Source organism: Pinus tabuliformis, chromosome 7 (genome assembly GCF_031772625.1).
Source record: "Pinus tabuliformis cultivar Carrire ecotype Pingquan chromosome 7, CPIR1, whole genome shotgun sequence".
Classification (NCBI taxonomy): domain Eukaryota; kingdom Viridiplantae; phylum Streptophyta; class Pinopsida; order Pinales; family Pinaceae; genus Pinus; species Pinus tabuliformis.
Genome location: NC_142293.1, coordinates 1,862,405,118 through 1,862,428,966, shown reverse-complemented (window position 1 = coordinate 1,862,428,966; position 23,849 = coordinate 1,862,405,118). Strand labels below are relative to the sequence as shown.

The following is a 23,849-nucleotide window of genomic DNA, read 5'->3' as shown; positions in this document are numbered from 1 at the left end:
AGTTGATGCAGCTAAAAAGAAAGATAATAGCATATTTGGCCACATTCAACAGGAAAATGTACCACAAAATGCAAAAGATGATCGGGACAAACACATTTAGCATGTGGGCAAAAGGAAATACATAAGCTCTACCCCATCATCATGGCCATCACCCTAGTTCCTACAGGTTCTATGGACCTCGTTCATCATATAAGAACCCATGATTGTACCAACCCTTGGTAGGCAATAAACCACCCTACCTTAAAAGGGGGTATTCACTGCTATATCTTATACATCATGCTCTTACCCCTTGAGCCCCGAGCAATTAACCAAAAAAAATCATAAAAGGCAAAAGGCATATAAAGAAGGGTGGAAAAAAATCAAGGTCGGGGCACGTCATGTACCACGATTGCTCCCTCCTATACATTATAAACCAAAGTGTGGGTTTCCCTTTTATTAGCTCCCCTTGTACCCCAGCATGTGGCCCAGGAATGCCCCTTCTCATCCCCTACTTCATTCACATATTTGTCACATGCCACCACCTTTTGAAGGAAGTACCTTGAACATATTATCCCCTTTAGGAGTAGAAACCACCTAATAGGATACTTGGTTAGCTCCATTTTGAGTTAGGAGACATTGGCACATCCAAAGCCCATTGTGGAAGGGCAAACCATTATAGAGTCCCCACCTGTGGTCCATGGTTGGTAAGCTCATTTACTCGATTTCTCTAATGACTTGTTGTACTAGAAGGCTAGGGGATGCATTAGATCTTATGCAGGATTGTAGATGGTCTCCATCTTGGGTTTGGTCTCCCTATACGATGTCCTAATCCTCCAGAGGGCTACATTGGCACATGTAGGGTGTGTGTTGAGAGCCATGGGCCTCCATAGCAGTAGACAGTACTCCGTGGATCCCTGAGGATGTTCAGAGATGCTCGAGATTCACCCATTCAACGAGGAATTGCACCTAGCTCATGTTTTCCCAGTCGTCCCACAGATGTACCATACACTTGGCAGTTGACCCAGGACTTGTAGGATGATGTGGCATCACCTAAACCATCATTAGAGCCCTTGCAGATGATCTACAGGCATCTTCGGCTCATTTGGAGACCCGTGAGGTTATTATTGTGCCCCCACACCCACTGGGAGCACCACAAGTTTATTGTCTGGAGAACAAGGGGCCAACCCCTTGTCCATCACTTTTGAGGGTCCTATTCTTCATCATGGCACCTATGGACCTCATTAGGCCTCCTGGGGGGGCCTACGACATGTATTATTCATCATCTGACCTCTTAAGAGGCTTATTATTTCATTTGCGAGCTAGTTTGGTGGGCTTGTCACCAAAAGTTAGATTATTAGCAATTATTTTATTTTTGGGGCTTATGTAGGCCAAGGAGACTAATTTGTACTTCTCATTAGTGTATAGATACAAGTGAGATGAGTTCATTAGCTCATCATCACTTTGGATTGGATCTCTTCTCTCTTGAGAATTTCGCACTTTTTCTTGGAGGATGAATTGGAGCTTTATGGATGAATTTTGATGTTTGGATTTGGTTTATCTTGTCTTGAAGATTCTCTATTGTCAAATTGTGGATGGTTGGATATGTTCTATTACATGTAAGCACATGCTTTTAATGTTATTCTTGTTTTACTTTATCATATACATTGGATTGGGATTTTTGCTATTTTTAGGGCTCATTGTTGCATGCATTTACTGCTTAAATTGTGGAATTTTGCCTCTATATAGCATCTCTCAATGTATGGGCCATGTAATTTGAATGAAATTTTCTAGCGATAATTCTATCAACGAATTCATCTTGAGAAGCCATCTCCTTTGGCAAGTGGAAGCAATGTTACTTGGGAGCGGGAGCGGGAGCGGAAGCGGGAGCGGGAGCGGGAGCGGAAGCGGGAGCGGGAGCGACCATTTTCAGAAGCTCCCGGTTTGGGAGCAAATCCCGGAGCGATTTTTTAAAAATATATATATATTTTATATTTTTTAATTTTTGATACATATATGTCAACAAAAACATGTAGAATGATGAATTAGATATAAAAAACATAAAAAAGCATAGATTGAACCATATAACAACAATCATCTAGAAGTTATAATCTTCATCAACCACGTCCGCAAGTTAGTAACATAGTAACATACAACATATTGAGTCTCATGATTCATCAATCTTAAAGTTTCAAGCTTTCAAAATTCAATATATAACATTTATCATCATTGATCACCAAAGTTGTACTTGTAAGCTAAGTGTAACCATTACAACAAATAATATCTAACATGAAATGAAATGTTATAAAATGAAATGAAATGAAACAACTTTCAACTTTCATGAAGCATCATATTCATAATTCATTACTAATGAGTTATAATTGCCAACTTCAAACTTAAATTGTCATATATTGTTTAAAAAAATATCATAATAAATATGAAAGAGTCAATAGTTATAAAAGCTACTAGAAACTAGAAAAGAGAAGTAAATCTATTATCTATTTCTTATGCTTGGGCCTCTTGCCACCACGAGAAATGTCTAATTTTTTAGTCTTGTTGCAAAATCAGGATCTTTGTCATTAATATCACCCTCCAAGCATTAATATCCAGAGGTATCTTTGTCATTACCTTTGTATCTGTATAGGGATCTTTGTCATTAATATCACCCTCTAAGCATTAACATAAGATAGAAAAAGCATAGCATGTCAAGTCAAGATTTTGTTTGAGTGATGCGTACATTTTTAGAAGGGTCATGATAGAGGAGTTCGACAACCAATGTCACTAACATCAAGGTACATAGAGGGATTGGTACTCTTGATTAAATATGAGTTCCATACCCTAATACATGACAAAATTCAATGGAAACATTGCAATCCCCAATCCTGAAATCCTGAAAAACTGATAAGTCTGCTGGATTTTGAATGAAATCTAAAATTCTACTTTCTCCATATGAAATCCAATGAGGACGAAACCACTCTCAAACATCCTGAGTCATTTCATGGTAATGTTAAAAATTTAAGTAAAAGGATGAAAATGAAAATTAAAGAAAATGTCACTTTTACTTTAAGAATTTAACATTACCATGAATAGCATATCAATACTAGGACCTAGACTTGATCATTAAGTTGCCCCACTCAAAAACTATTTGTTTCTTTCAAAAAAAATTGCATTTCGAACATTACTACAAAAAAAAAAAAAATGCAAAAAAGGCAAAACGCTCCCGAAAACGCTCCCGAAAAGGCAGGGAGCGAAATTTTTTTTAGGGAGCGCGCTCCCGAAATCGCTCCCTTTTCGGGAGCGATTTCGGGAGCGCGCTCCCGACCCGCTCCCGAGTCTCTCCCGCCCGGAGCACGGATCGGGAGCGGGAGCGAGGGGGGGGGGGGGGGCGCTCCCCCGCAACACTGAGTGGAAGAATAAAAGTTGTAAGGTTGCTTCCCTTTGCCCTAGAAGGCTAGAGAGGTAGTCTTAAGGCCTCCTTGACTAAGAAACGAAGTCCTCATCCATATTTATCATAGAATCCATTCTCCCAAGACTAAGGCACTAATCTACCAAGAGGTTGTCACCCTAAATCAATTATTTTCACCTTTTCCTAGGCCTATCCAGGTTGGGTCACCAAGGGCATCATTTCCCAACAAAATAACCCTCCAAAAAGTTCAATCCCCTAGTATCGCCTATGCTGGTGTCTCCTCAAGGCTTCCTCCAATTTTGAAGCCATTCTGACAGTGGAGTTGTAAGAAAAGCCAAGCCCTAGCTCCAAGATCAAACTTTGCCCTGGTATCCCCAAGGCTAGTCCCTCGTAGGATCAACTCAACACCTTTAAGTGAAAATCCTTTCTTTGATCCTTTCCCCCTTCCTGTCTAGGTTAAGAATATCGTTGGTTGCTAAACTCTTACCTCCTAACCCAGGCTGGGTCCACTTGGTATCGTGTGGTCCCATTCTTTTGAAAAGACAATTCTTCAAGAACCATCCAGGATACCAATTTCAATAAGGATTTCAGGGATTAGGAAACTCTTTCACAAGTCATATTCCCTAAGCATAACCTTCAAATCCTCCCATCCTTCTTCTAGAAGACATTGTACCTTGCTTAGAAAGCAAGCAAGCTCCATTCATCAAACTCCTCTGGAAAGGAATTATTTGGGTCACTCTATATCCATTTGTTGATTTATCCTTCATTTGTGACTCCATATATGTCGAGTCTACTCCCATCGGTGAAAGTCTGTAAATATTAGGGAGCCTTAGCTAAGGTGACAGTGGGCTAAAATCTCCATTTGTTGCCCTTTGTCTAGCATTTGCCTCTTTAGGGATACCCTTTAGGTCCCCTGCTAGTTTGAGTGGTAACGTTTTTGCGTCGTAGTCAGGGACACGAAACATGTGTTTTGTTCCCCATACGACACATTGACATATCATTATTGGCGACTCCATTGGAAGAAAGAAGTTGTAGTTCTTCATTGAAATTTAAGGTCGATGCTTGTAGGGTGAAGCAAGCATTTTTCTAGGCATCTTTAAAATCACCCTGGCGACTCCTACAGAATTTATATGTATACCCAAAGTAAAGTGTCTTTCTTTGATGATTTTCTCGCTTTGGACATCACTAGCATCCCTGGGCACCCCAATCATGTCACGGGAAAGATGTGGTGCGTGGGGTACCTATGTTTGATGGTGACCCAAGTTCCGCAATTGACCGTGTGGAAAGATTTAATACACATACTTCAACAGAGAAAGTGGTCCACCCAGATGTCCTTATGTTGTTATTCCTTAGTTCTCTCTATGTTCATAACTCATGGTTGCAAAATCACAAACCTAGGAGCATCTCATCCATTGAAGAGTTCGTTGATGGCTTTCTTAGGCATTTTCAAATATGCCCCACATTGAGCATTCAAGAGGAAGGCTTCATCGAGCATCATCAAGACCTTGAGAATCTAAGTGACGAATGGGAAGATGAGTCCTCCTTGGGTCCACATGATGAAAAGAATGATTTTGAGAACACATGTGTTAGGAAGGATGAGTCCATGGAAAGTGAAGTTGAGACTAACCTTACCTTTCTCAAGGATATTACTCTCGATAATTCTCCTTTTGAGAACCTTGAAGAAGGTGACTATTACCCACCATTTTGTGGGTGATATCCCTAGGAGAATTTTTTTCTCCAAGATGGTCCTCGGCCTGCAACCCCTTGCAGCCACCAACTAGCCCATTGTGCCATTTCTCCGCCACATGAGCCATCCATGTGTTCCCTCGCCCATTTGACATGATCGTATGTTTGAAGGTGGGCCTCCCGAACCTAAAGATATGCCTTGTCATTTGGTAATTGAGTATTGTAGTTTGCTTATCATGGACAATCCTGGGCATGGATTAATGGGGGGATTCATAGGAAAGAATGGGTTAGGTCCGATGCTCCCGTCCCCTAGACCCCTTTTGGATATTAACCTTGGATTCTAGTCTCATGGGATCTCTTTTACTGACCATTTGGCTTTAGGGATGGTATTTCACGAGAAACCGCGATTTTGGTTGTGTGCTCCCACTCCCTTATCCACTTATATTACACCCTTTCCACTCATTATTACCCCATTCATCATTTCTCCCACTTGGGTCCACATAGGGTTAGTATGCCCCTTCCCCTTGCCCACACCTTGGGTCATGGCCTGGAATGAAGGCTAGAGGTTGATGCGGCTAAAAAGAAAAATAAAAGCATATATGGCCACATTCAACAGAAAAATGTACCACAAAATGCAAATGATGGCCGGGACAAACACATTTAGCATGTGGGCAAAAGTCAATACATGAGTTCTACCCCATCATCATGGCCATCACACTAGTTCCTATGGGTTCTATGAGCCCCTTTCATCATATAGGAACCCATTATTGTCCCTACCCCTGGTGGGCAATGAATTGCCCCACCTTAAAAGGGGGTATTCACTACTATACCTTATACATCATGCTCTCACCCCTTGAACCTTGAGCAATTAATTAAAGAAAATCATAGAAAGGAAAAAGGCATATAAAGAAGGGTGGAAAAATCAAGGTCGGGGCACCTCATGTACCACGATTGCTCCCTCCCATATGTTATAAACCCAATTGTGGGCTTCCCTCTTATTAGCTACCCGTGTACCCCATCATGTGACCCAAGGAAACCCCTTCTCATCCCCTACTTCATTCACCTATCTGTCACATGCCACCACCTTTTGAAGCATGTACCCTGACTGTATCATCCCCTCTAGAAGTAGAAACCACTTAATAGGATTATTGGTTAACCCCATTTGGAGTTTAGGAGACATTGGCACATCCCGAAGCCCATTATGGAAGGGGAGGCCATCATGAAGTCCATGCCTGTGGTCCATGATTTGGTAAGCTCATTTACTCAATTTCTCTAATGACTTGTTGTACTGGAAGGCTAGGGGACGCATTGGATCTTATGCAGGATTGCAGATGGTCCCCATTTTGGGCTTGGTCTCCCTATACGAGGTCTTAATCCTTCACAGGGTTACATTGGCACTTGTAGGGTGTGCGTTGAGAGCCAGGGATACAATCATAACAATGTTGCCATTGGGCTAACTTGGTAAAAATTCATTCGTAAACTAGATTCCTAAATAAGTTTTTGGAAAAAGAGGTATGTATGTACAAAAAAGAACGTTTTGTTGAGCATGGAACAAAACATTTGGTTTGTCATTTGAAAAAGTTATTATATGGTTTCAAGCAAGAATCGAGAGAATGGTAATTGCAAATAGATGAATACTTCAAAGACAATGGGTTTGACATAATACAATTGTATTCAAACCAATAGGTGAAAGTTTTAAGTTCAAATGTAATTTAATTGTGACTATGTATGCTGATGATGTGATTATGACAAGAAGCAGATAAGTCCTAATAGCAGAACTATAAAGAGATCTATTGAAGGCTTTTGATATGGAAAACTTACGAGCCTTGCATTATTTATCCCTCCTTCATTCACTTGAATGTACCCTCCTTCCTTGGCCTCCTTCCCACCACCTTCGAATTGAGGTTGCACACCACTAGACCTACTGTTCCAACAGGCTTGGCCAAATAATATTGCCTCCCTCTCAACCTCTACCTTCCTTTGCAGAGGAGATCAAATTGTTGCCTTTCTTTTTAGCTCTTTTTAAGCACTATTAATTTTAAGCTGTAGAAACCAGCCATCAGTCATCAAAATAAACCATTTTTCCTTTAGGCACTTTGCCTTGGAATTAGCATATGATCAGACGTGAAGATAAAAAGCGTTAGGTAGATTTATTAAACCTATTCTTGAATCCTTTCGATATCCTTTTTATATTTCAGAATTCTATGCGAATATCAATGATATCACCTCCAATTTCAATGAGTGTCGCATCCAAGAAATCAATAGCCTTGTTCCTCAAATTCCATTTCTTGAAAAATGAAAAACAACAAAATATCCAAGGCCATCAATCGTAAATGCATCATAACATAATTGACAACATTCTATAAAATTTATCTTCTTTGATCTACAAGCCCATTATATGAGTAGGAAATATGTTGAAATCATTCACACATATAGGGTAATAATGATATGCCCCATACGAGAATAAATGTGTCCTGTTGAACCAAAAAATATTTTCCGAGAATGTCCAAATACTACACATTCATTAAGACATACTGTTTTGCTTCTTGGCATATCTTTCTCTTATGCATTATGGGATTACTTCTATAGGCTGGGGAGCCTATTGACATCATAACCATGCACTTATATACACAAATAATCACTTTTGTTTTGTCAACATTTAAATAAAATATGTTGAATGGACGTTTCTTTTACACTAGATCCTCCATATAAGCAAGACCCAAACACTATACACAATAATATTTATTCCAAGGCATTAGAGTAAATGAGGTTGCCGTCACTTTCTCCTCCTAATCTCCCAAATTTAATGTGACCTAACCCCGCTTACTTTTGTTACAATGTCATCCAACATATACTTTACAACGGCAACTATAAGCTATGTCCATCGACGTTGTTTGTGTTCAAGTCAGACGAGAAAGGGCTACATATCATTCTTGTTTTCTACAAATATATCACATGTCGAGGGATTTTGAGCTATTTTTGGATAGAGTGGTATCATTTCTAGATTGACTTATAACAACTGCTAACAGAACTATAACCACCTAAGTGTTTTGGAAACAAAATGTATGTACTCTAAGTATCTCAGCAAAATAAGAAATAATATTACAGCCATATCACAACTACTATTATTGTCTATTACGGGGGCAAATAAGGTACAAGTGATCAACTGACAACATGCATGGGGAATGATTTCTATTACAATAGCAACTAGGAGAGATGATGAATATGATATAAGTATTAAATTATTAATCTTACAAAATGATCAATGAAATTCAGAAGCATCAACCTCTAACATATCTTACAGAAGTTATTAGGATTTTCTGCTTTCAGTAAATGAAATACATTTACTAACCTCCAGCATATTCCAATTATATCATGTTTCAAAGGTGAAAGATGAAAATACCTGAATCAACCCTGATGCTGATCGGCCAGCTCCCGCAACTGCACCAAGATAGACAAAAAGATGGGGAAATGCAGGGGTTAGAAGCTCCATACCACAGGCTGTGTTTTCTAAAACATCTGCAAAAAGCCTCCATCCCTTTGGATGAACATCAAAATGACGCCCATACTTAGATAGCAAAATTTTGCTCAGGTAGCCAATACCATCCTTGAGCACCCAATTCACTGCTGCAGCTGTTGGAATAGCACCTTTCCCCAACCCTACAGCATAAAGTAATGCCTGCAAGCCAACCAACATTATAAATGAAATTTCCTTAGTGAAAGTTTTCTACCCATTCAATGGCATTTCCATAATTGTTGAAAGTGAACTGTATGATTTCTCTCAAGCAAGGGAAGCAAACTCTGGCATAATAAAAGAGAACATGACATCCTTTCGAAATATAAAGATAGAAGTTATACTGAACAGAAATAAAAAAATATCCTTGGCAACAAAAGGGGAAATATGTGTGCAATATCAATTTCAAATAGTAAACATATTTTAGTGAGAGTCGTGACAATCCTATTAATCACTGGTCTGATTTAAGAGCGATTTGCAAAGAATGCAACAATTATTTCTTTTCTAAGTGCAATAAGTGCATCCCTCCTTTCATATTTATATCAACTATTTTGACTATTTTAACTAGAAATTACAGCGATAATTGAACCTAAAAATAGCCCACTGGATTCTCAGCCCGAGAGAAATTTGGCCTCCCAAATAAATTCGGCCCTCACATATCTCAGCCTCTACATGTGAATTTCGGCCCTGTTACCCCAAAATGGGTAACCCTATAAGAGAAAACTTTTCTCCTATTCTTGACAGCCAGCCAGCCAGCCACATAGCCAGCAGTCCCTGACAGCCATCACTAGCTGATGAACTGCCATAGATCTCCACCACTTGCATCAGCCATATCCTTCTCACCAATCCGGTATGAGCACATGGACAAAGGTGCGCTTGAAGATAATTAAAGAAAATAAAAACTTAATTCAAGAGACAGAAACATGGCGGAAAAGGCTTTAAGCCTGATTGTATATTCACAAAGAATGATGATACAATATATATACATCAAGCTATGTCTCGAGATAGTTAGTCTATATTGGACATGCAATCTCTTGGTTGAGTGAATATCTCAACCACACTAATCTAGGAGGCTAACTAGTTGGAGAGAATCTCTCAACCAACTAGACCTCAACAAACTCTCAAGTATAGGAACAGACTCATTCTAGAATTGATGAGAACATCAAAGACAAGTAAGAATTATATTTTCCAATTTTCATAATTTTATTATTTTCGACTTATTGATTGAGATTTCAGGCTAACATTCCCCCGTCCCCCATCCCCCCGGCCCTCAATCATAAGTCCAGAGTAAGAACCTGGTACCATCTGCAAGTATTCATGCTGAAACTGCTGAGCTGAACCTCAATTAAAAATTCCCTGAAATCCACCAAAACTAGATGCTGAAAACTCCAATATGAAGAGAGAGAACCAAGAGAAGTGAATCAACTAAAGTCTGACACATCTCTAAAAATGTTTGACAACTCAATCTAATGCCAAACTACAATGCAAAAGGATCTATCTATCCTTTGTTAGGTCCAATGACTATCCAAGTGAACAAAAATGCCCACATTTGCTCACAATCAGCGTCCCAATCGCTTGATCTTATATTTGTGCTTTGCTTCTTTCAATTTCACGCTCACTTGATTTTGTTTTAACAAGCTTAGGGTGTTGGCTACCACCGAAAATGCACCCAAGTTAATGATTTTTACAATGTAATGACAAGTTCAAATGATTCAAGGCTTGGGTGTCGGGTTCAACCGAGAATGCATCCAATACAACTCAAATTCAACTTAATAAGTTAACTTACAAAATATTATGATTTGCAAGTTACAATACAATTCAATTTTGATTTGATTTGACTCTTACAAAAAATGGTTGCAAGTGCATTGTTCAAAAATTGATGTTGAAATGATGCAAATGTTGTTGGTGTAGTTGATTGTTGATGTAGACGTGTCTTGGAATGTTGACGATTGCATGAGTTTGTTCTTTGCATCTTCTTAATTGTGGGTGCTTGAACATATGTGTTTTGTTTGTTTGTCCTTACTTGTAAGTTGTAGCTACTTGATTACAAATGCTTAAACTCCTTGAGTGTATTGTTGTATGATGGAAAAATTGCAACTATAGTGTCAAAACTAGACACAAAATACCATAAGCCTCCAAGCAGAAAATGTTATGAAACCAGCTCAAGAAAAGATAGAAAAGATAGATCAACGCCTTAGAATTCAGCCTCTTCGAGGAGGCAACCTCCTTTACATTACATAAATGAACAATTCTTGGATGATACAAATGAAAAGACCTCTTTTCTATATATAGGAGTCCAACGAGTCATAACATAATCAGAGCCGACATAACAATAATAATGTAAGGGCACAATAATAACAATAATGGGCTTCTATGGGGCACAATAGTAACAATATGGGCACTACATGGGTACATTAATATAATAAGTGGGTTGTACTAATAACAATAAGGGGTTACACTAGTAGTATAGGGGCCTAACATGCCCCTCTCCTTCAAAAAGCGTTGTCCTCAACGCTTGAGTAGTTCTTCATGCTTCTGTATAAAATTCTTGTCTTCCCACGTGGAATCTTCAACGGGTAAGTTCTTCCACTTGATGAGATACTCTGAAATTGATTGATTTCGTAGCTGTCGGGTTCTTGTTTCTGTGACTGCTCTAGGTTCCAATATGATTTTTCCTTCCTCTTCAATTTCTGGCACTATTGTTTGAATTGGGATCTTTTGCAACTTTTGAATAAGTGGCCATACTTCTTCATCCTTCTTCCATTCATCCCTTGCTTCGTTTATCCAATCTGGTTGGATAATAGAAATAGCACAAAACAATGCTTCCACATCCTCATCCTTGAAGAGTCTTCCCATTCGGTAAGGTCGCCATTTTTTAAGTGCATGTAGTATTGCCAACATTTCCTTTCATAAATAGTTTGCTTGAGATGTAGCAATAAAAATACACAATCACCTACATCAAAACATTTTTCACTACGATGTTGATCTACCTGTTGTCTCGTTTGATTTTGCACCGAAGTGGCATTATCCTTTAAAATTTGGAGAACTTGTTGTTGATGCTCAATGTGATCTTTCACTGCTTGAACCTTTTTCTTGATATGTCCTTCTATCTCTGGAGTTTGAGTGGGAATTTCTTCCAATCCTTTACAAGATATGGTCGGACTCATTTCTTGATGCTCGATGTGATCTTTCACTTCTTGAACATTTTTCTTCTTGATATGTCCTTCTATCTTGATAGTTTGAGGAGTGGTAATTTCGACCAATGAATTACAAGATATGGTTAGATTCATTTCTTCTTTCTCAGTGTGATCTTTCACTTCCTTCACCTTTTTCTTCTTGATATGTCCTTCTATCTTGAGAGTTTGAGGAGTGGTAATTCTTGCCAATTCTTTACAAGATATGGTCTGATTCATTTCTTCTTTCTCTGGGGTGGGGTCCTGGCGTATATCTTCTTCTTTTGATGTTTCTTGATCCTTTTCTTCCTCCTCTTCATATTCTATATAAAATAATTTCTTCTCAGCACACTTATGACCTTTAGTGCATTTTCTATCACAATTGTAACAAAGCCCTTTTTCTCTTTTTTCTTCCAATTGTTGTGGTGTAACCCTTGTAGGTTGTGGAAGGCTAGGAGAAACAACACTTCCATCTTTATAGTTGTGAGGGGTATGCTTCCTGGTTTCCATAAATTTTCTTTCCAATATGTCACAAAGCCCTTTTACTCTTTCCAATTGTTGTGGTGTTGCTCTAAAGAAGGTGTTGCTCTTTGTATCCTCATAATGTGCTATCATTTTCTCCGTGAAAATTGACCACGTAACAAGTTGTTTACGAGAACAAAGCCCTTCATACCATAAAAATTGATTTGGTTCTAAATATGAAGATGCAATACATACCTTTTGTAACAGTGGCACACCATGTAGATCAAAATATTGCTCCATCTGAAGTATCCAATTTACCGGATCCTTGCCATCAAACTTCCTCATCTTGCTTTTTCTTGATTTTAGGAGCTCGATCTGGAAACGACTGTAACTATGTACTTTTGGATCTTTAAGTTCTGAAAATACGACCTGCGGTAGCCCTTTGTGTCCTCTTTCTAATGCCACAAGTCTGACCGAAATTGGATTCTCCAAGGAAGAGTTATGCGAAATCTACCACAGTGACTTGATTATAGACTAGTTCAGTAAAGCGAACTTGCACGACGTGCCACGAGTCACTGTTTCGACCTTTGGATCTGAAAAATGCATAAAAGAAACTACAGTCCGTCCTCTTTCTGTACCTTCTTACGAAATTTCAATCTGATCCCCAGAGAGAAAGTTATGACGATTTTCCCCAGGTCACCTGTTTGGAATGTAATTCAGGAGTCTGCAAAAAGACCAACTTCCTCAAATCATATCTCCGCAAATATAGCACGAAAAGCTCTAAAATTCGGACCCGAGGTTCAGCGCGATTTCTTCTCAAACGGATTTTTTTTTCAACTTCTAAAACATCGCAGAAAAAAAATTATAGCGAAAATGCCACGATGACCTGTTTGGAGCAGCGAAACCCTAGAATCCAAAGCTCTGATACCAAATGTTATGAAACCAGCTCAAGAAAAGATAGAAAAGATAGATCAACACCTTAGAATTCAGCCTCTTCGAGGGGGCAACCTCCTTTATATTACATAAATGAACAATTCTTGGATGATACAAATGAAAAGACCTCCTTTCTATATATAGGAGTCCAACGGGTCATAACATAATCAGAGCCGACATAACAATAATAATGTAAGGGCACAATAATAACAATAATGGGCTTCTATGGGGCACAATAGTAACAATATGGGCACTACATGGGTACATTAATATAATAAGTGGGTTGTACTAATAACAATAAGGGGTTACACTAGTAGTATAGGGGCCTAACAGAAAATCACCATCACATGCTAGCAAAGTGTACCTAAGATCCCCTTATTCAGCTTTCGGGCGGATCTAGGACATTTCAACACCCCAAAAAATGATATTTTTATTATGCTTGATACAATGTGCTCTTAAACTGGTGAACAACTGTCTTTCCAATAATAATATATGCATTTGTAATTTAAGCATCAATGTCTTATAACTCCATTTCATGAAATATTCTCCACGCCCATCTTTTACTTTCCTCCACTTCTAAATTTTGGCAACTCGTATGCCCATCAATAAAATAAAAAAATGTGTCCATATTATGAGAAAACCATTCTAAACAAAAAATTGTTCTGGTTACTTTTGTCTTTGTTATATAGCAGTCTCCCTTTAAGAAAGTGACTATCATTGTTTGATGCTTCTCACAAATGGTAACTTGTAGGTTTAATTACTCATGGTATTTGAAAACAAGAATATACATGAAGAAAAACATTAATAATTTACCTCCACAGTCCACTTTTGGCTTCACGCAGTGCTATTCCACTTTGACTTCACTTGGAGAATTACTTTTTGCAAATACGACTCTTTCTAATCAACTGTTCTCTCAAATCACGACCTCGGTTCCTTGAATCTTCAAGCTGTGGTCTCATCCAGGCTACGATTCGACGGCGTAGTGATGCTTGCCATGCCTACTCCACTCCACGACTCACACAGCAGTTTCAGAGAAAAAACAAATCAGAGATTAAATTTGGGACATGAAAGAGCTGAGAAAATTGGTGCTTACACTGGTTTCCCACGTCGGAGGCTTCCTTAGGCTCGGTCTTCGTAGCAGTTTGTGAATTCAACAACACACATTCCATAATTAAATCCAACCTGACGCATTCACTATATATCCCGTGTTGGGTAAACAATCACATTCTAGAACGACGAATAAACAAAAACATTTGTTTATTCCACAGAATCTAATGCTCTATTATCTGAGAGATTTTTCCCTCCACACATCACAAATCGGTCACAAAGTGGATCTCGTTTTCCAAAGAGATCGAGCCCCTTTGCAACGCCTTCACCAATCAATATTCAAGGTTTAACTTACAGATGAACAGATAATATAAATCCAAATACTCAAACCCACTTACCATTCAAACAGAGTTAGATCTGAAACTTTGAAAATACCCAAAAATTTAAATGCCCAATGCTTACCAACGACCTCCAACATTTCCAACGCACATAACATTCCCAGGATCACGTCTCCATTGGAGCGATTTGTGATTTTTACAATCTAGCAGTTAACAATTTTATAACTCAGAAGTTGCAAGGAAATTCTTAACAAATAAAACTCCACCATTGAATTCCTTCAGCTATCAAACAACGCCTATCCCAAGTATGACCACATTCCTCTGCGCAGATTTCTCCAGAAATTCACATGGATCTACAACCAACAGGGTTTTGTTTGACTTGCACATTCAATCTCATCCAGCAATGGAACTCAACGTTCACAGCATTTGATTTTATTCCAAACAGCGATCTCTTCACTTCAATCAGCATTCTGGTTCATTAGCACAAAGATGGCGATTCTTGCTAAGGATTTGACCACACCTTGGTCACGATTTATTTGTTGGGCATATACATTCCCAACACTCAACCCAGAAATTCAACTCAACATTGAATCTACAATAATGCTCAACGCAGAGCAATATTGGTCCATGCCATTACAACAAAGGAAGCCTGATTCATATCCATGTCAATTCAATCTTCGGCTCTATAAGCTCAATTACTCACAGTCCTCACATCTCTCTGAGTTAATAACGCTTCCACTCAAAAGATACTTTAATCATTTTGCAATCGGGTGCTTGTGCTTGTTTGTATTTGGGCATTTGATATGGCTTATGGGGTGATCTAGAAAAAAGATGGGTTTTGATCGTGATATTGTTCTCTCACCTTAAATGGGGGATTAAATTTTGATCCTAGACCAATGGGACCTCCCCTAATGGCCCAATGGGTATAGGAGGGGCATTACTTGGGAAGCCTTGATTGATATAGAGTAGTTCCATCTATCCCCATGTCATACTTAACACTTTCCATTATACGTTACAAGCCCTTATCTCACCTCCATTCTTCATGTTCAACTAAACATTGATTCTTTGGGATTTGGCACCCATACATCTGCATACCTATGTAGGGCCAGGAAACTTTTCCCTAGGAAGTTGATGCATCTAAAAGAAACATTAAGAGCATATCATGGCCACAACAAACTAAGAAAGAAAAATTAAAATGTAAAAGATGGTCAGGGGCATACACATTAGTACGTGGGCAAAAGCCTAGCATAAGCTCTACCTCAATGGCCATCACCTGGTTCCTGAGCATATGTTGCTCCATTACATCATAAAAAGGAACCCTTGCATGTCCTAACCCCCGATGAGAAATAATCTAACTCATCATTAAGGGGTAATGATGGAAGCGCACGAGAGGGATGGAAAAACAAAGGTCGAGTTGGTAACTCATGCATCCATGAATGCTCCCTCCTCACATCTATACACTCAAGTTGTGGTTCCCCCATCAGTTGATCCCTTTGACCATGGCACTTGGCCTGAAGTCTTATCCCCTATGTTACCATCATTATTATTCATTAATACCTATCAATTTAAGGGTAGACTAAGGAAATGTTACTTCCACTTAGGGAATAGAAACACCCAATGGAGTTGTCCTTTAGCCACTCCTACTTAGAAAGAAAACACCATTGCGAGTTCAAGGCCCTAATTGTGGAAGGGGAACCTTATTTGAAGTATTAAATAGCCCATGACACCCAAGCTTGGTTCACTTAGATGTAATAATGATTTTTGTCCCTAACGACTAGTTGCTTTCACTAGAATCTATTTTGTGATTGTCAAGTTGTTCAATGGCCTATGTCTTGGGCACCTTACCCACAAGTACCCAGGCCATTAAAGAGGCATATTAGCACTATCAAGTGAAGCGTTGAGACTCTTGGGCTCCTAGCAACAACAACATATCGCACATGTACCAGAGCACTCCTTGTGTTGAAAAGTGTAACCAGGTTCATTTTTCATAATGACATGTGTAATTGATGCAAAGAAGAAAAATAAAATTATTATTGTAATGCTTGTCTCATGGGTTTCATGAGCAAGGAATTTTATTTTTAGGTAAGGCTCCCATTGTCAGCCCTTAGGATTGGTCATAAAGTCAAATTGAGTCAACATCATGCATGAAGAACCCTTCTTGGGCATGATACATATTTGTATGAGTCATTAAAAGAATAAAAAGGCCCTCCAAGACCAAGCTAAAGCACCTCCTACAAGTCAGCTTCAAGAAGGAATAATGAAACCTCTCCAAAAGACATGTCGGCTCACCCACAGTTCAGGTCGGCTTATTTGATGGGCAAACCACTATAAATAGGGCAGCTCAGCTTCATTTCAAAGACAAAATTTCGGTCAAGAGGAAGTCTGCAATAGGAAGTGCGAGAATCACCCAGAAAGGAGTCTCATAGCCAGCAAGAAGAAGGAAGGAAGAGCGAAGGTGTTTTGGGTCTGTTTTAGGGTTGTTCTTCTGTCACACGTGCGAAGAAGAGAGGGATCATCTGCTACAGGAAAGGCTGAGAAGATTACAATCATCTAAGGTAATCGAATTGGGAGAAGGACAAGTCAAAGGGAAGTTGAATTAAGCAAGGAGTCTCTATCCTAAGCGAAGGAGTCAAAGGCACTACATAGAAAGTGACACTTACCAAGCACTGCAACTAGGGCTTCTGAAATAGGCCAAGAAATTGTAGTAAACCGAAATCTGAAGTGTAGCCAAGAAGTAGAGAGAAATTCAACAGTTTGACTATCGTTGACTCAAGGAAGAGAAGGAAGCTTTGTGTCTTGGTCTTGGAGTGGCAAATAGGTCAAGGGTCTTGGTCTTGTTATTCGTCAATTGAAGTCTCTATAAGAAGAAGAATTTGGTTGGGTTTTCCTCTCAAGTGGGAGATATTTTGGCCCCAACTGATAGCCTATATTTTGTGTCTTTTGTCTCTTTCTTGTTTATGCATTGGTAGATGTTTGATGAAGAAGAAAACTATAATAATCTAATGAAAGAGAAGATCCTAATCTAAAGAAGTAAAAAGCATTCACAAACAATTATCAACAAAAGAGAAATCCCCTAATTATTATGCCCTAGATTTCTCAACACCTTGCACCCAGGACAATGTACCACTTTCCACTAAATTTAATGATTCTTCAAGATGACACACCTAGACCTAGCATTCCTCCAGGTCGATCTTAGCACCTTATGAGGGATGGCAGCTAATTCAGGGCCCAGATGAGGATGGTCTCACCTTTTGAGACTTGGGAGGGATTACACCTTGAAAGCCGTCAACGTTGGAGAAGAGATGGACACTTTTCACAGTTGGAGACCCATAGATACCACTTTCTGGTGCCCCAGCTAGATTTTGGGATCACAGGGAGCCATTGAGGTGAATTTGAGGGTCAACCCTCAAATCATGAATTTTACATGCTACTACACCACATTGGACACCTCATAGCACTTGGAGATGCCACTTGGAGCCTGATTCATGCATGACATGAACACTAGAAGGCTAGCAACTCAGACGTGTGGGCTTATTTTGCACTTATGATCAAAAGCTAGTGGGTTGGCTTGTAACCCAAGGGTTTCTTGTGATTTAACTTGTTATTAGGGGCTTTTAGGCTAATATTTGGAATCATCCTCCTCATATAAATAAAGGAGAGGTTCCTTCATTTCAATCATCATCACTTGGACTATTTCGGCCCTCCTTAGGAGAATTTCGGCCTCTTGTATCTTTGGAGAGATGTGATATATGGAGAACATTGTTATTGGAGCTCTTGTCTTGGCTTTGGAGAAGTTATCTTGGATCAATGAATGGATTGTTCATGCATTTTATCTTGTAAGTGAGCTTTTTATTGATGAAATTTTGATCTTATGTCTAATGTATGGAATGTATTGGTAATCTAGGGTTTTCTATTGTACCAATTATTGTTGAAGATCAATTGCATAGAATCTAGATATCATCATTGTATGCATTACTCATGAATGAAATGTTAATGGCAATCCCCTTGGTGAACTTTTGAATTAGCTCTCCCAAGTGAATATTGATCCCTCACAAAGGTAATAGTTATGGTTTTGTGCTAGGGCATCAAAATATCCTTACTCCTTTGCAAGACTTGGCTAATCTATCAATCCCATAGACTCTATCAACCCAAGGACTAGGCATGAAACTTGTCATTTGGTGATCAAACTTTACATTATCCATAAATTGATTTCTGCTCTCTCTATCTCTCTATTTTCGACCCTCTTATGGATAAGTGGCCTCATCTAGGGCTTGGTGCAAATTAGGCTAAGAGAGGAGTTTTTGGCATTGTAAGGATTCAACATCAAGAGTAGGATTGGTTGCCTCAAAATCATCCTCCTTGGTGACTAATTCATCCATTTTTCACCATAATTTCTCTTGACCTAGCTTATTTGCCCAAACCCTAGTTTGGTTAAGCTTCAACTCGAGGGCTTCTTGAAGATTTCAAATTCCATCTAATTGCCAATACTCATAATCGAAAACCTTTTCCTTAGTACCTTAACCTTAGGACACTCCATTTGCATGTTATCAATCAAACCCTAGGTCTAGCGTGCCCTAGTTTGGTCTCTCTAAGGGATGTGAATTGCCTTCTTTTCATTGTTTGAACCTTGTACTTAAGTTGAGCCATCCTTTGGAAGCCTATTGTGTCACCTTAAACCTCTAAGCCTAGAATATCTATTGTAGGTGACCTATATACCAGGACTCCTCCCATTGGTGGAAATCCATAAAGACTAGGGGATAGTGGCTATGGTGACAGTGGACCATTACCTTGTTGTTGTCACTTGGTCTAGTCCTTTCCTTGTATGGTACCTCTCTACAAGACCTACTAGATTTTGCAGCAACATGCTCGCTTAATTGTACAACTTGCACACTGGAAAGACTCCCCCCCCCAACTAGAAACTCGACCTCCTTCCTTGCTCGACACAACCTGCACAAAAAACTCAACCTCCTCCTTCAAGATTGTTGAAATTTGGTACCAGAGGACAGGTGGTTCCCTTAGGCTTTGATCTTTGGCCTAGGGAAAAGTGTACAAAAGAATTTAATTTTTCTCCTAAAGTGACTTTATAATTTTATAAAGTTAAATCTAATTTAAAAGTGACTTTAAGTGATAAAGTTATTAAGTCTAATTTTAAAGTGACTTTTATAAAGTCAATGAAAAATTAGAAAGGAAAAGTGACTTTGGAAATAAATGACTAAGTGGGTCTTTATTAAAGTGGGGTGAATTAAAAAATAGAAAGTGAGATTTAAATGAGCATTTAATCTCAGCCATTGATCTAAATCTATTTCAGCCATTGGATTTAGAGATCACCCAAAAGTCACTTGGATCACCCAAAAGTCACTTGGAGTTATATTAAAGGAGGAAAAGGAGGAAAAGGTCATTTCATTCTTTCATGAGCAGATTGGGAGAAGGAGAGCAAGAGAGAAAGAGAGATTTCTGAGCAAGGAGGAGAAGGAGACAGCGGCTTGGCACACATTCCAAGGCAGCAGTTGAGCAGATTTGTACAGCTGATTCAGCACATAGTGAAAGGCAGATTTTTGCACAAAAATCGAGGAGCAGTTTGCTGATTTTTCTGCACACAAAACGGAGGCCATACAACATTTATTGCTGTCCTGTTTGCTGTAATTTCCAGATTGCTGTGAGGCACGGGAAAGGAGATAAGTTGTAAATTTGCTTGCTGATTTTTTGCTGAATAATTCTCACTGTAAAAAAGGCAATTTTCAAAAATAAAGAAGAGCTCTCAAACTGGTTTTCCCCAAGAGTTGTAGGGGGTTTTTCCAGGGTCAAGTTGACCAAAAATATCAGTGTTTTAATGTGTTTTAATGGCTGTTTTTTATTGCTGATTTTTAATTCTGCAATTTCCAGCATTCTGAAAAATTTCCAGAATTTGTGTTTTCAGCAATATTTATTTTTTTCAGTCTGTTAAATGTATGGTTATGGGAATGGGCATTTAACTACATGGGAGAAATAAGGAGAAACTGAAAACCGGGGTGGGAAAACAGAAATTTCTACATGGTATCAGAGCTTGAGTGCTGAAGGGCAGTTTGGGACAGCAAAAGGAAAAATTATAGTTGCTGATTTTTCACTCAGAAAATTCCAGCAAGCTGATTTTTTCATAAACAGCAGTTTTATCTTTACTACAGCAGTGCTATTTTTCAGTTTTAGGACAGCAGGATGTCATTGGGATTGAGGGTGGAGGATAGGCTGGATGGGCATACAAATTACAGTGTTTGGAAGGAGAGAATGCAGAGTATCTTTGAGGAGGCAGAAGTCTGGGATATCATGGTGCATACCGCACAGAACCCTGTTGTTGTGCCCACTGATGTTACTCAGTTGGCTGAGTATAAAAAGAAGAACAATAAGGGTAAGAGGCTAATTCTAGACAGAATCAAAGACCATTACATTCCTCATGTGAGAGGAAAGAGAAATGCCCATGAGATGTGGACAGCATTGTCCAATCTCTACCAGAGTACCAATGAGAACTGGAAGATGGTCCTGAAGGAGAAGCTGAAGAACATTAAGATGGGGAATGATAGTGCAGCTGGATATCTCACAAAGATTACCAATGTGAGAGATGAGTTGGCTGCGATTGGAGAGGCCATTCCATCCACTGAGTTGGTGCGTATTGCAGTGAATGGCCTCCCCCGTTCATGGTTGAACTTTGCTGATGGGGTTTGTGCACGTGAGACCCTTCCCACATGGGAGAGGTTTTGGGATGATTGTATTCAGACAGAGATCAGGAAAGGACAGCTTGGGGCAGCCAAGCCAGTTGAGCAGGATGAGGATGTAGCACTGGTGGCAGGAGGCAAGAAAGGCAAAGGGAAGAAGCAGGCTTCCACAAGCAGTGGTGGGGGCAAAGGCAAAGGTAAAGGTAAACAGGGGAACACACAGAAGGACTATTCCAAGGTGAAGTGTTGGAATTGTCAAAAGATGGGACACTATGCAGTTGTGTGTCCGGAGAAGAAGAAGAAGAAGAGGAAGAACCAGGACGTGGCAGCTTCAGCAGAGATTGAGGACTTTGTTGGTCGTTTTGACCGAGAGTTTGCGTTCACTACGTGTGACTCCTCTAGTGCGGGATCACCTGCTACACAGGTTCAGAGGGAGCATGCTTTTCCCTCGATTAGCGGAGCATCTTCAGGTATCTGGTATGTGGACAGTGGGGCTTCACGTCACATGACAGGTGTCCGTGAGTACTTCTCAGAGCTTTCAGAGAGTGGCACTGATATTGAGGTAGTACTCGGTGATGACAGAGTTGTTAGAGCGGTCGGGGTGGGGTCAGTGACATTTCAGAGGGAGTCCAAACCTCCCTTGAAGGTGTCAGAGGTTCTTTATGTGCCAGGGATGAGGAAGAACCTCATATCCGTCTCAGCTTTGGAGGACAGAGGATATGACGTACTGTTCAGGGGAGGACAGGTGTTGATGTATCCCAGGGACACTCCAGCTGATTCAGCTAGAGTGATAGGTGTACGCCATGCAAAGGTGTACAAGTTTGCATTCCAGCCCCTTTTGGCATTGAGCAGTAGTACCGACAGCAGAGCTAGCAGTTTTGAGCTGTGTGAGATTTGGCACCGCAGAATGGGACATATGTATCATGGAGCCTTGAGGACATTGCGGGAGATCACTACAGGTGTGTCAGATTTCAGTACTGATCACTTTGATACTTGCAGAGGTTGTGCGATGGGCAAATTTGCCAAATCCCCTTTTCCCAGCAGTGACAGCAGAGCGACGGGGATACTTGATTTGATTCATTCCGATGTGAGCGGTCGGATGTCTCATGTTTCCTTGAGTGGATATGAGTACTATGTTTTATTCATTGATGATCACTCCAGGAGGACCTGGATTTATTTTTTGAAGACCAAGAGTGAGGTCGTCAAGCGGTTTCAGGAGTTCAGAGCTCTTGTGGAGACTCAGATAGGTCGAAAGATCAAGTCCTTGAGGTCGGACAATGGAGGAGAGTACACCCTTGGAGAGTTTGTTGACTATTGTGCGGAGGCAGGCATTAGGAGGGAGTTCACTGTTCCTTACAACCCCCAGCAGAACGGGGTTGCGGAGAGGAAGAACAGATCCATCATAGGGGCTGCCAAAGCCATGTTATATGATCAGGGGTTGCCATTGTTCTTGTGGGTAGAGGCCTGCAACACAGCTGTTTACTTGCAGAACAGGAGTCCGCATCGTGCCTTGGGGCACATGACTCCGAAGGAGGCTTTCTCTGGGAAGAAGCCTGATATTGGTCATCTTCATATCTTTGGATGCATTACATACTCCTATATACCCAAGGAGAAGAGGACCAAACTAGAGCCCACCGCATAGAAGGGTATCTTTGTGGGCTACAGTGAGACCTCAAAGGCCTTTCGGATTTACATCCCTGCACAGAGGAGAGTTGTTGTCAGACGGGATGTGAAGTTCGAGGAGGACAGGGCCTTTAGGAGGTCACGGGAGTTAGAGTATCTGGATCAGCCAGATCCTCAGCAGCAGTTGAGTCAGTCGCAGGGATCCAGTGGGCAGGGATCAGGAGGATCCAGAGGTACATCTATGAGGATGTCAGGTCCATCAGTGAGCAGTGGCTCGCCGAGCCAGAGGGGTGGTGCTCCGGGCAGCATGCAGAGCAGTTCACAGAGCAGTTCACTAGGGAGTCCATTGATGGACAGTTCACACGGTACCTCAGCTTCTACAGGTTCAGGTGCAGGCAGGAGGACAGCAGACAGACAGTCAGGAGTTCAGGCTACTGATGGTGATGAGGAGGAGGAGTTTCATTCTCCTATGGGAGAAGCATGCTCAGGGAAGAGGAAGCCCAAGTGGCTTCAGGACACCTTGAGAGATGCCACATCTGTTGCTGAGCCGAAGAGGTCGGTCAGAGAGAGTAGACCACCTGAGAGGTTTTGTAGCTATATGGCGATGGTTACCAGCATCCTTGACTCTGAGCCTTCTAGCTATGAGGAGGCAGCTAGCCAGCAGGTCTGGAGAGAGGCCATGCAGGAGGAGTATTCTTCTATCATGAAGAATGATGTTTGGGAGGTGGTGCCGAGGCCTGAGGGCAAATCCGTGGTTACTTCCAGATGGCTTTACAAGGTAAAGCATGCTGCAGATGGCAGCATTGAGAAATTCAAAGCGAGGTTTGTGGCTAGAGGGTTCTCCCAGGTAGAGGGAGTTGATTATGAGGAGACCTTCGCTCCCGTGGCTCGATATACTTCGATCCGCTCCATTATATCGATAGCAGCAGAGATGGGTTGGAAGATCCACCAGATGGATGTGAAGACCGCATTTCTCAATGGCTTCATACAGGAGGAGGTGTACAT

The 23,849-nt window shown here is 40.4% G+C and overlaps 1 protein-coding gene across 2 annotated transcripts in view; it reads right to left on the bottom strand.

The window, feature by feature from the left end:
- The window catches only part of RUS1 (root UVB sensitive-like protein (Protein of unknown function, DUF647)), a 268,404-nt gene that overhangs the window by 157,874 nt on the left and 86,681 nt on the right, over nt 1-23,849 (bottom strand). For both annotated transcript variants that reach the window (XM_089460590.1, XM_089460589.1), the window contains exon 3: nt 8,472-8,747. In XM_089460590.1, coding sequence (XP_089316716.1) covers nt 8,472-8,747 — 276 coding nt within the window. The remainder of the gene's footprint in view (nt 1-8,471; nt 8,748-23,849) is intronic.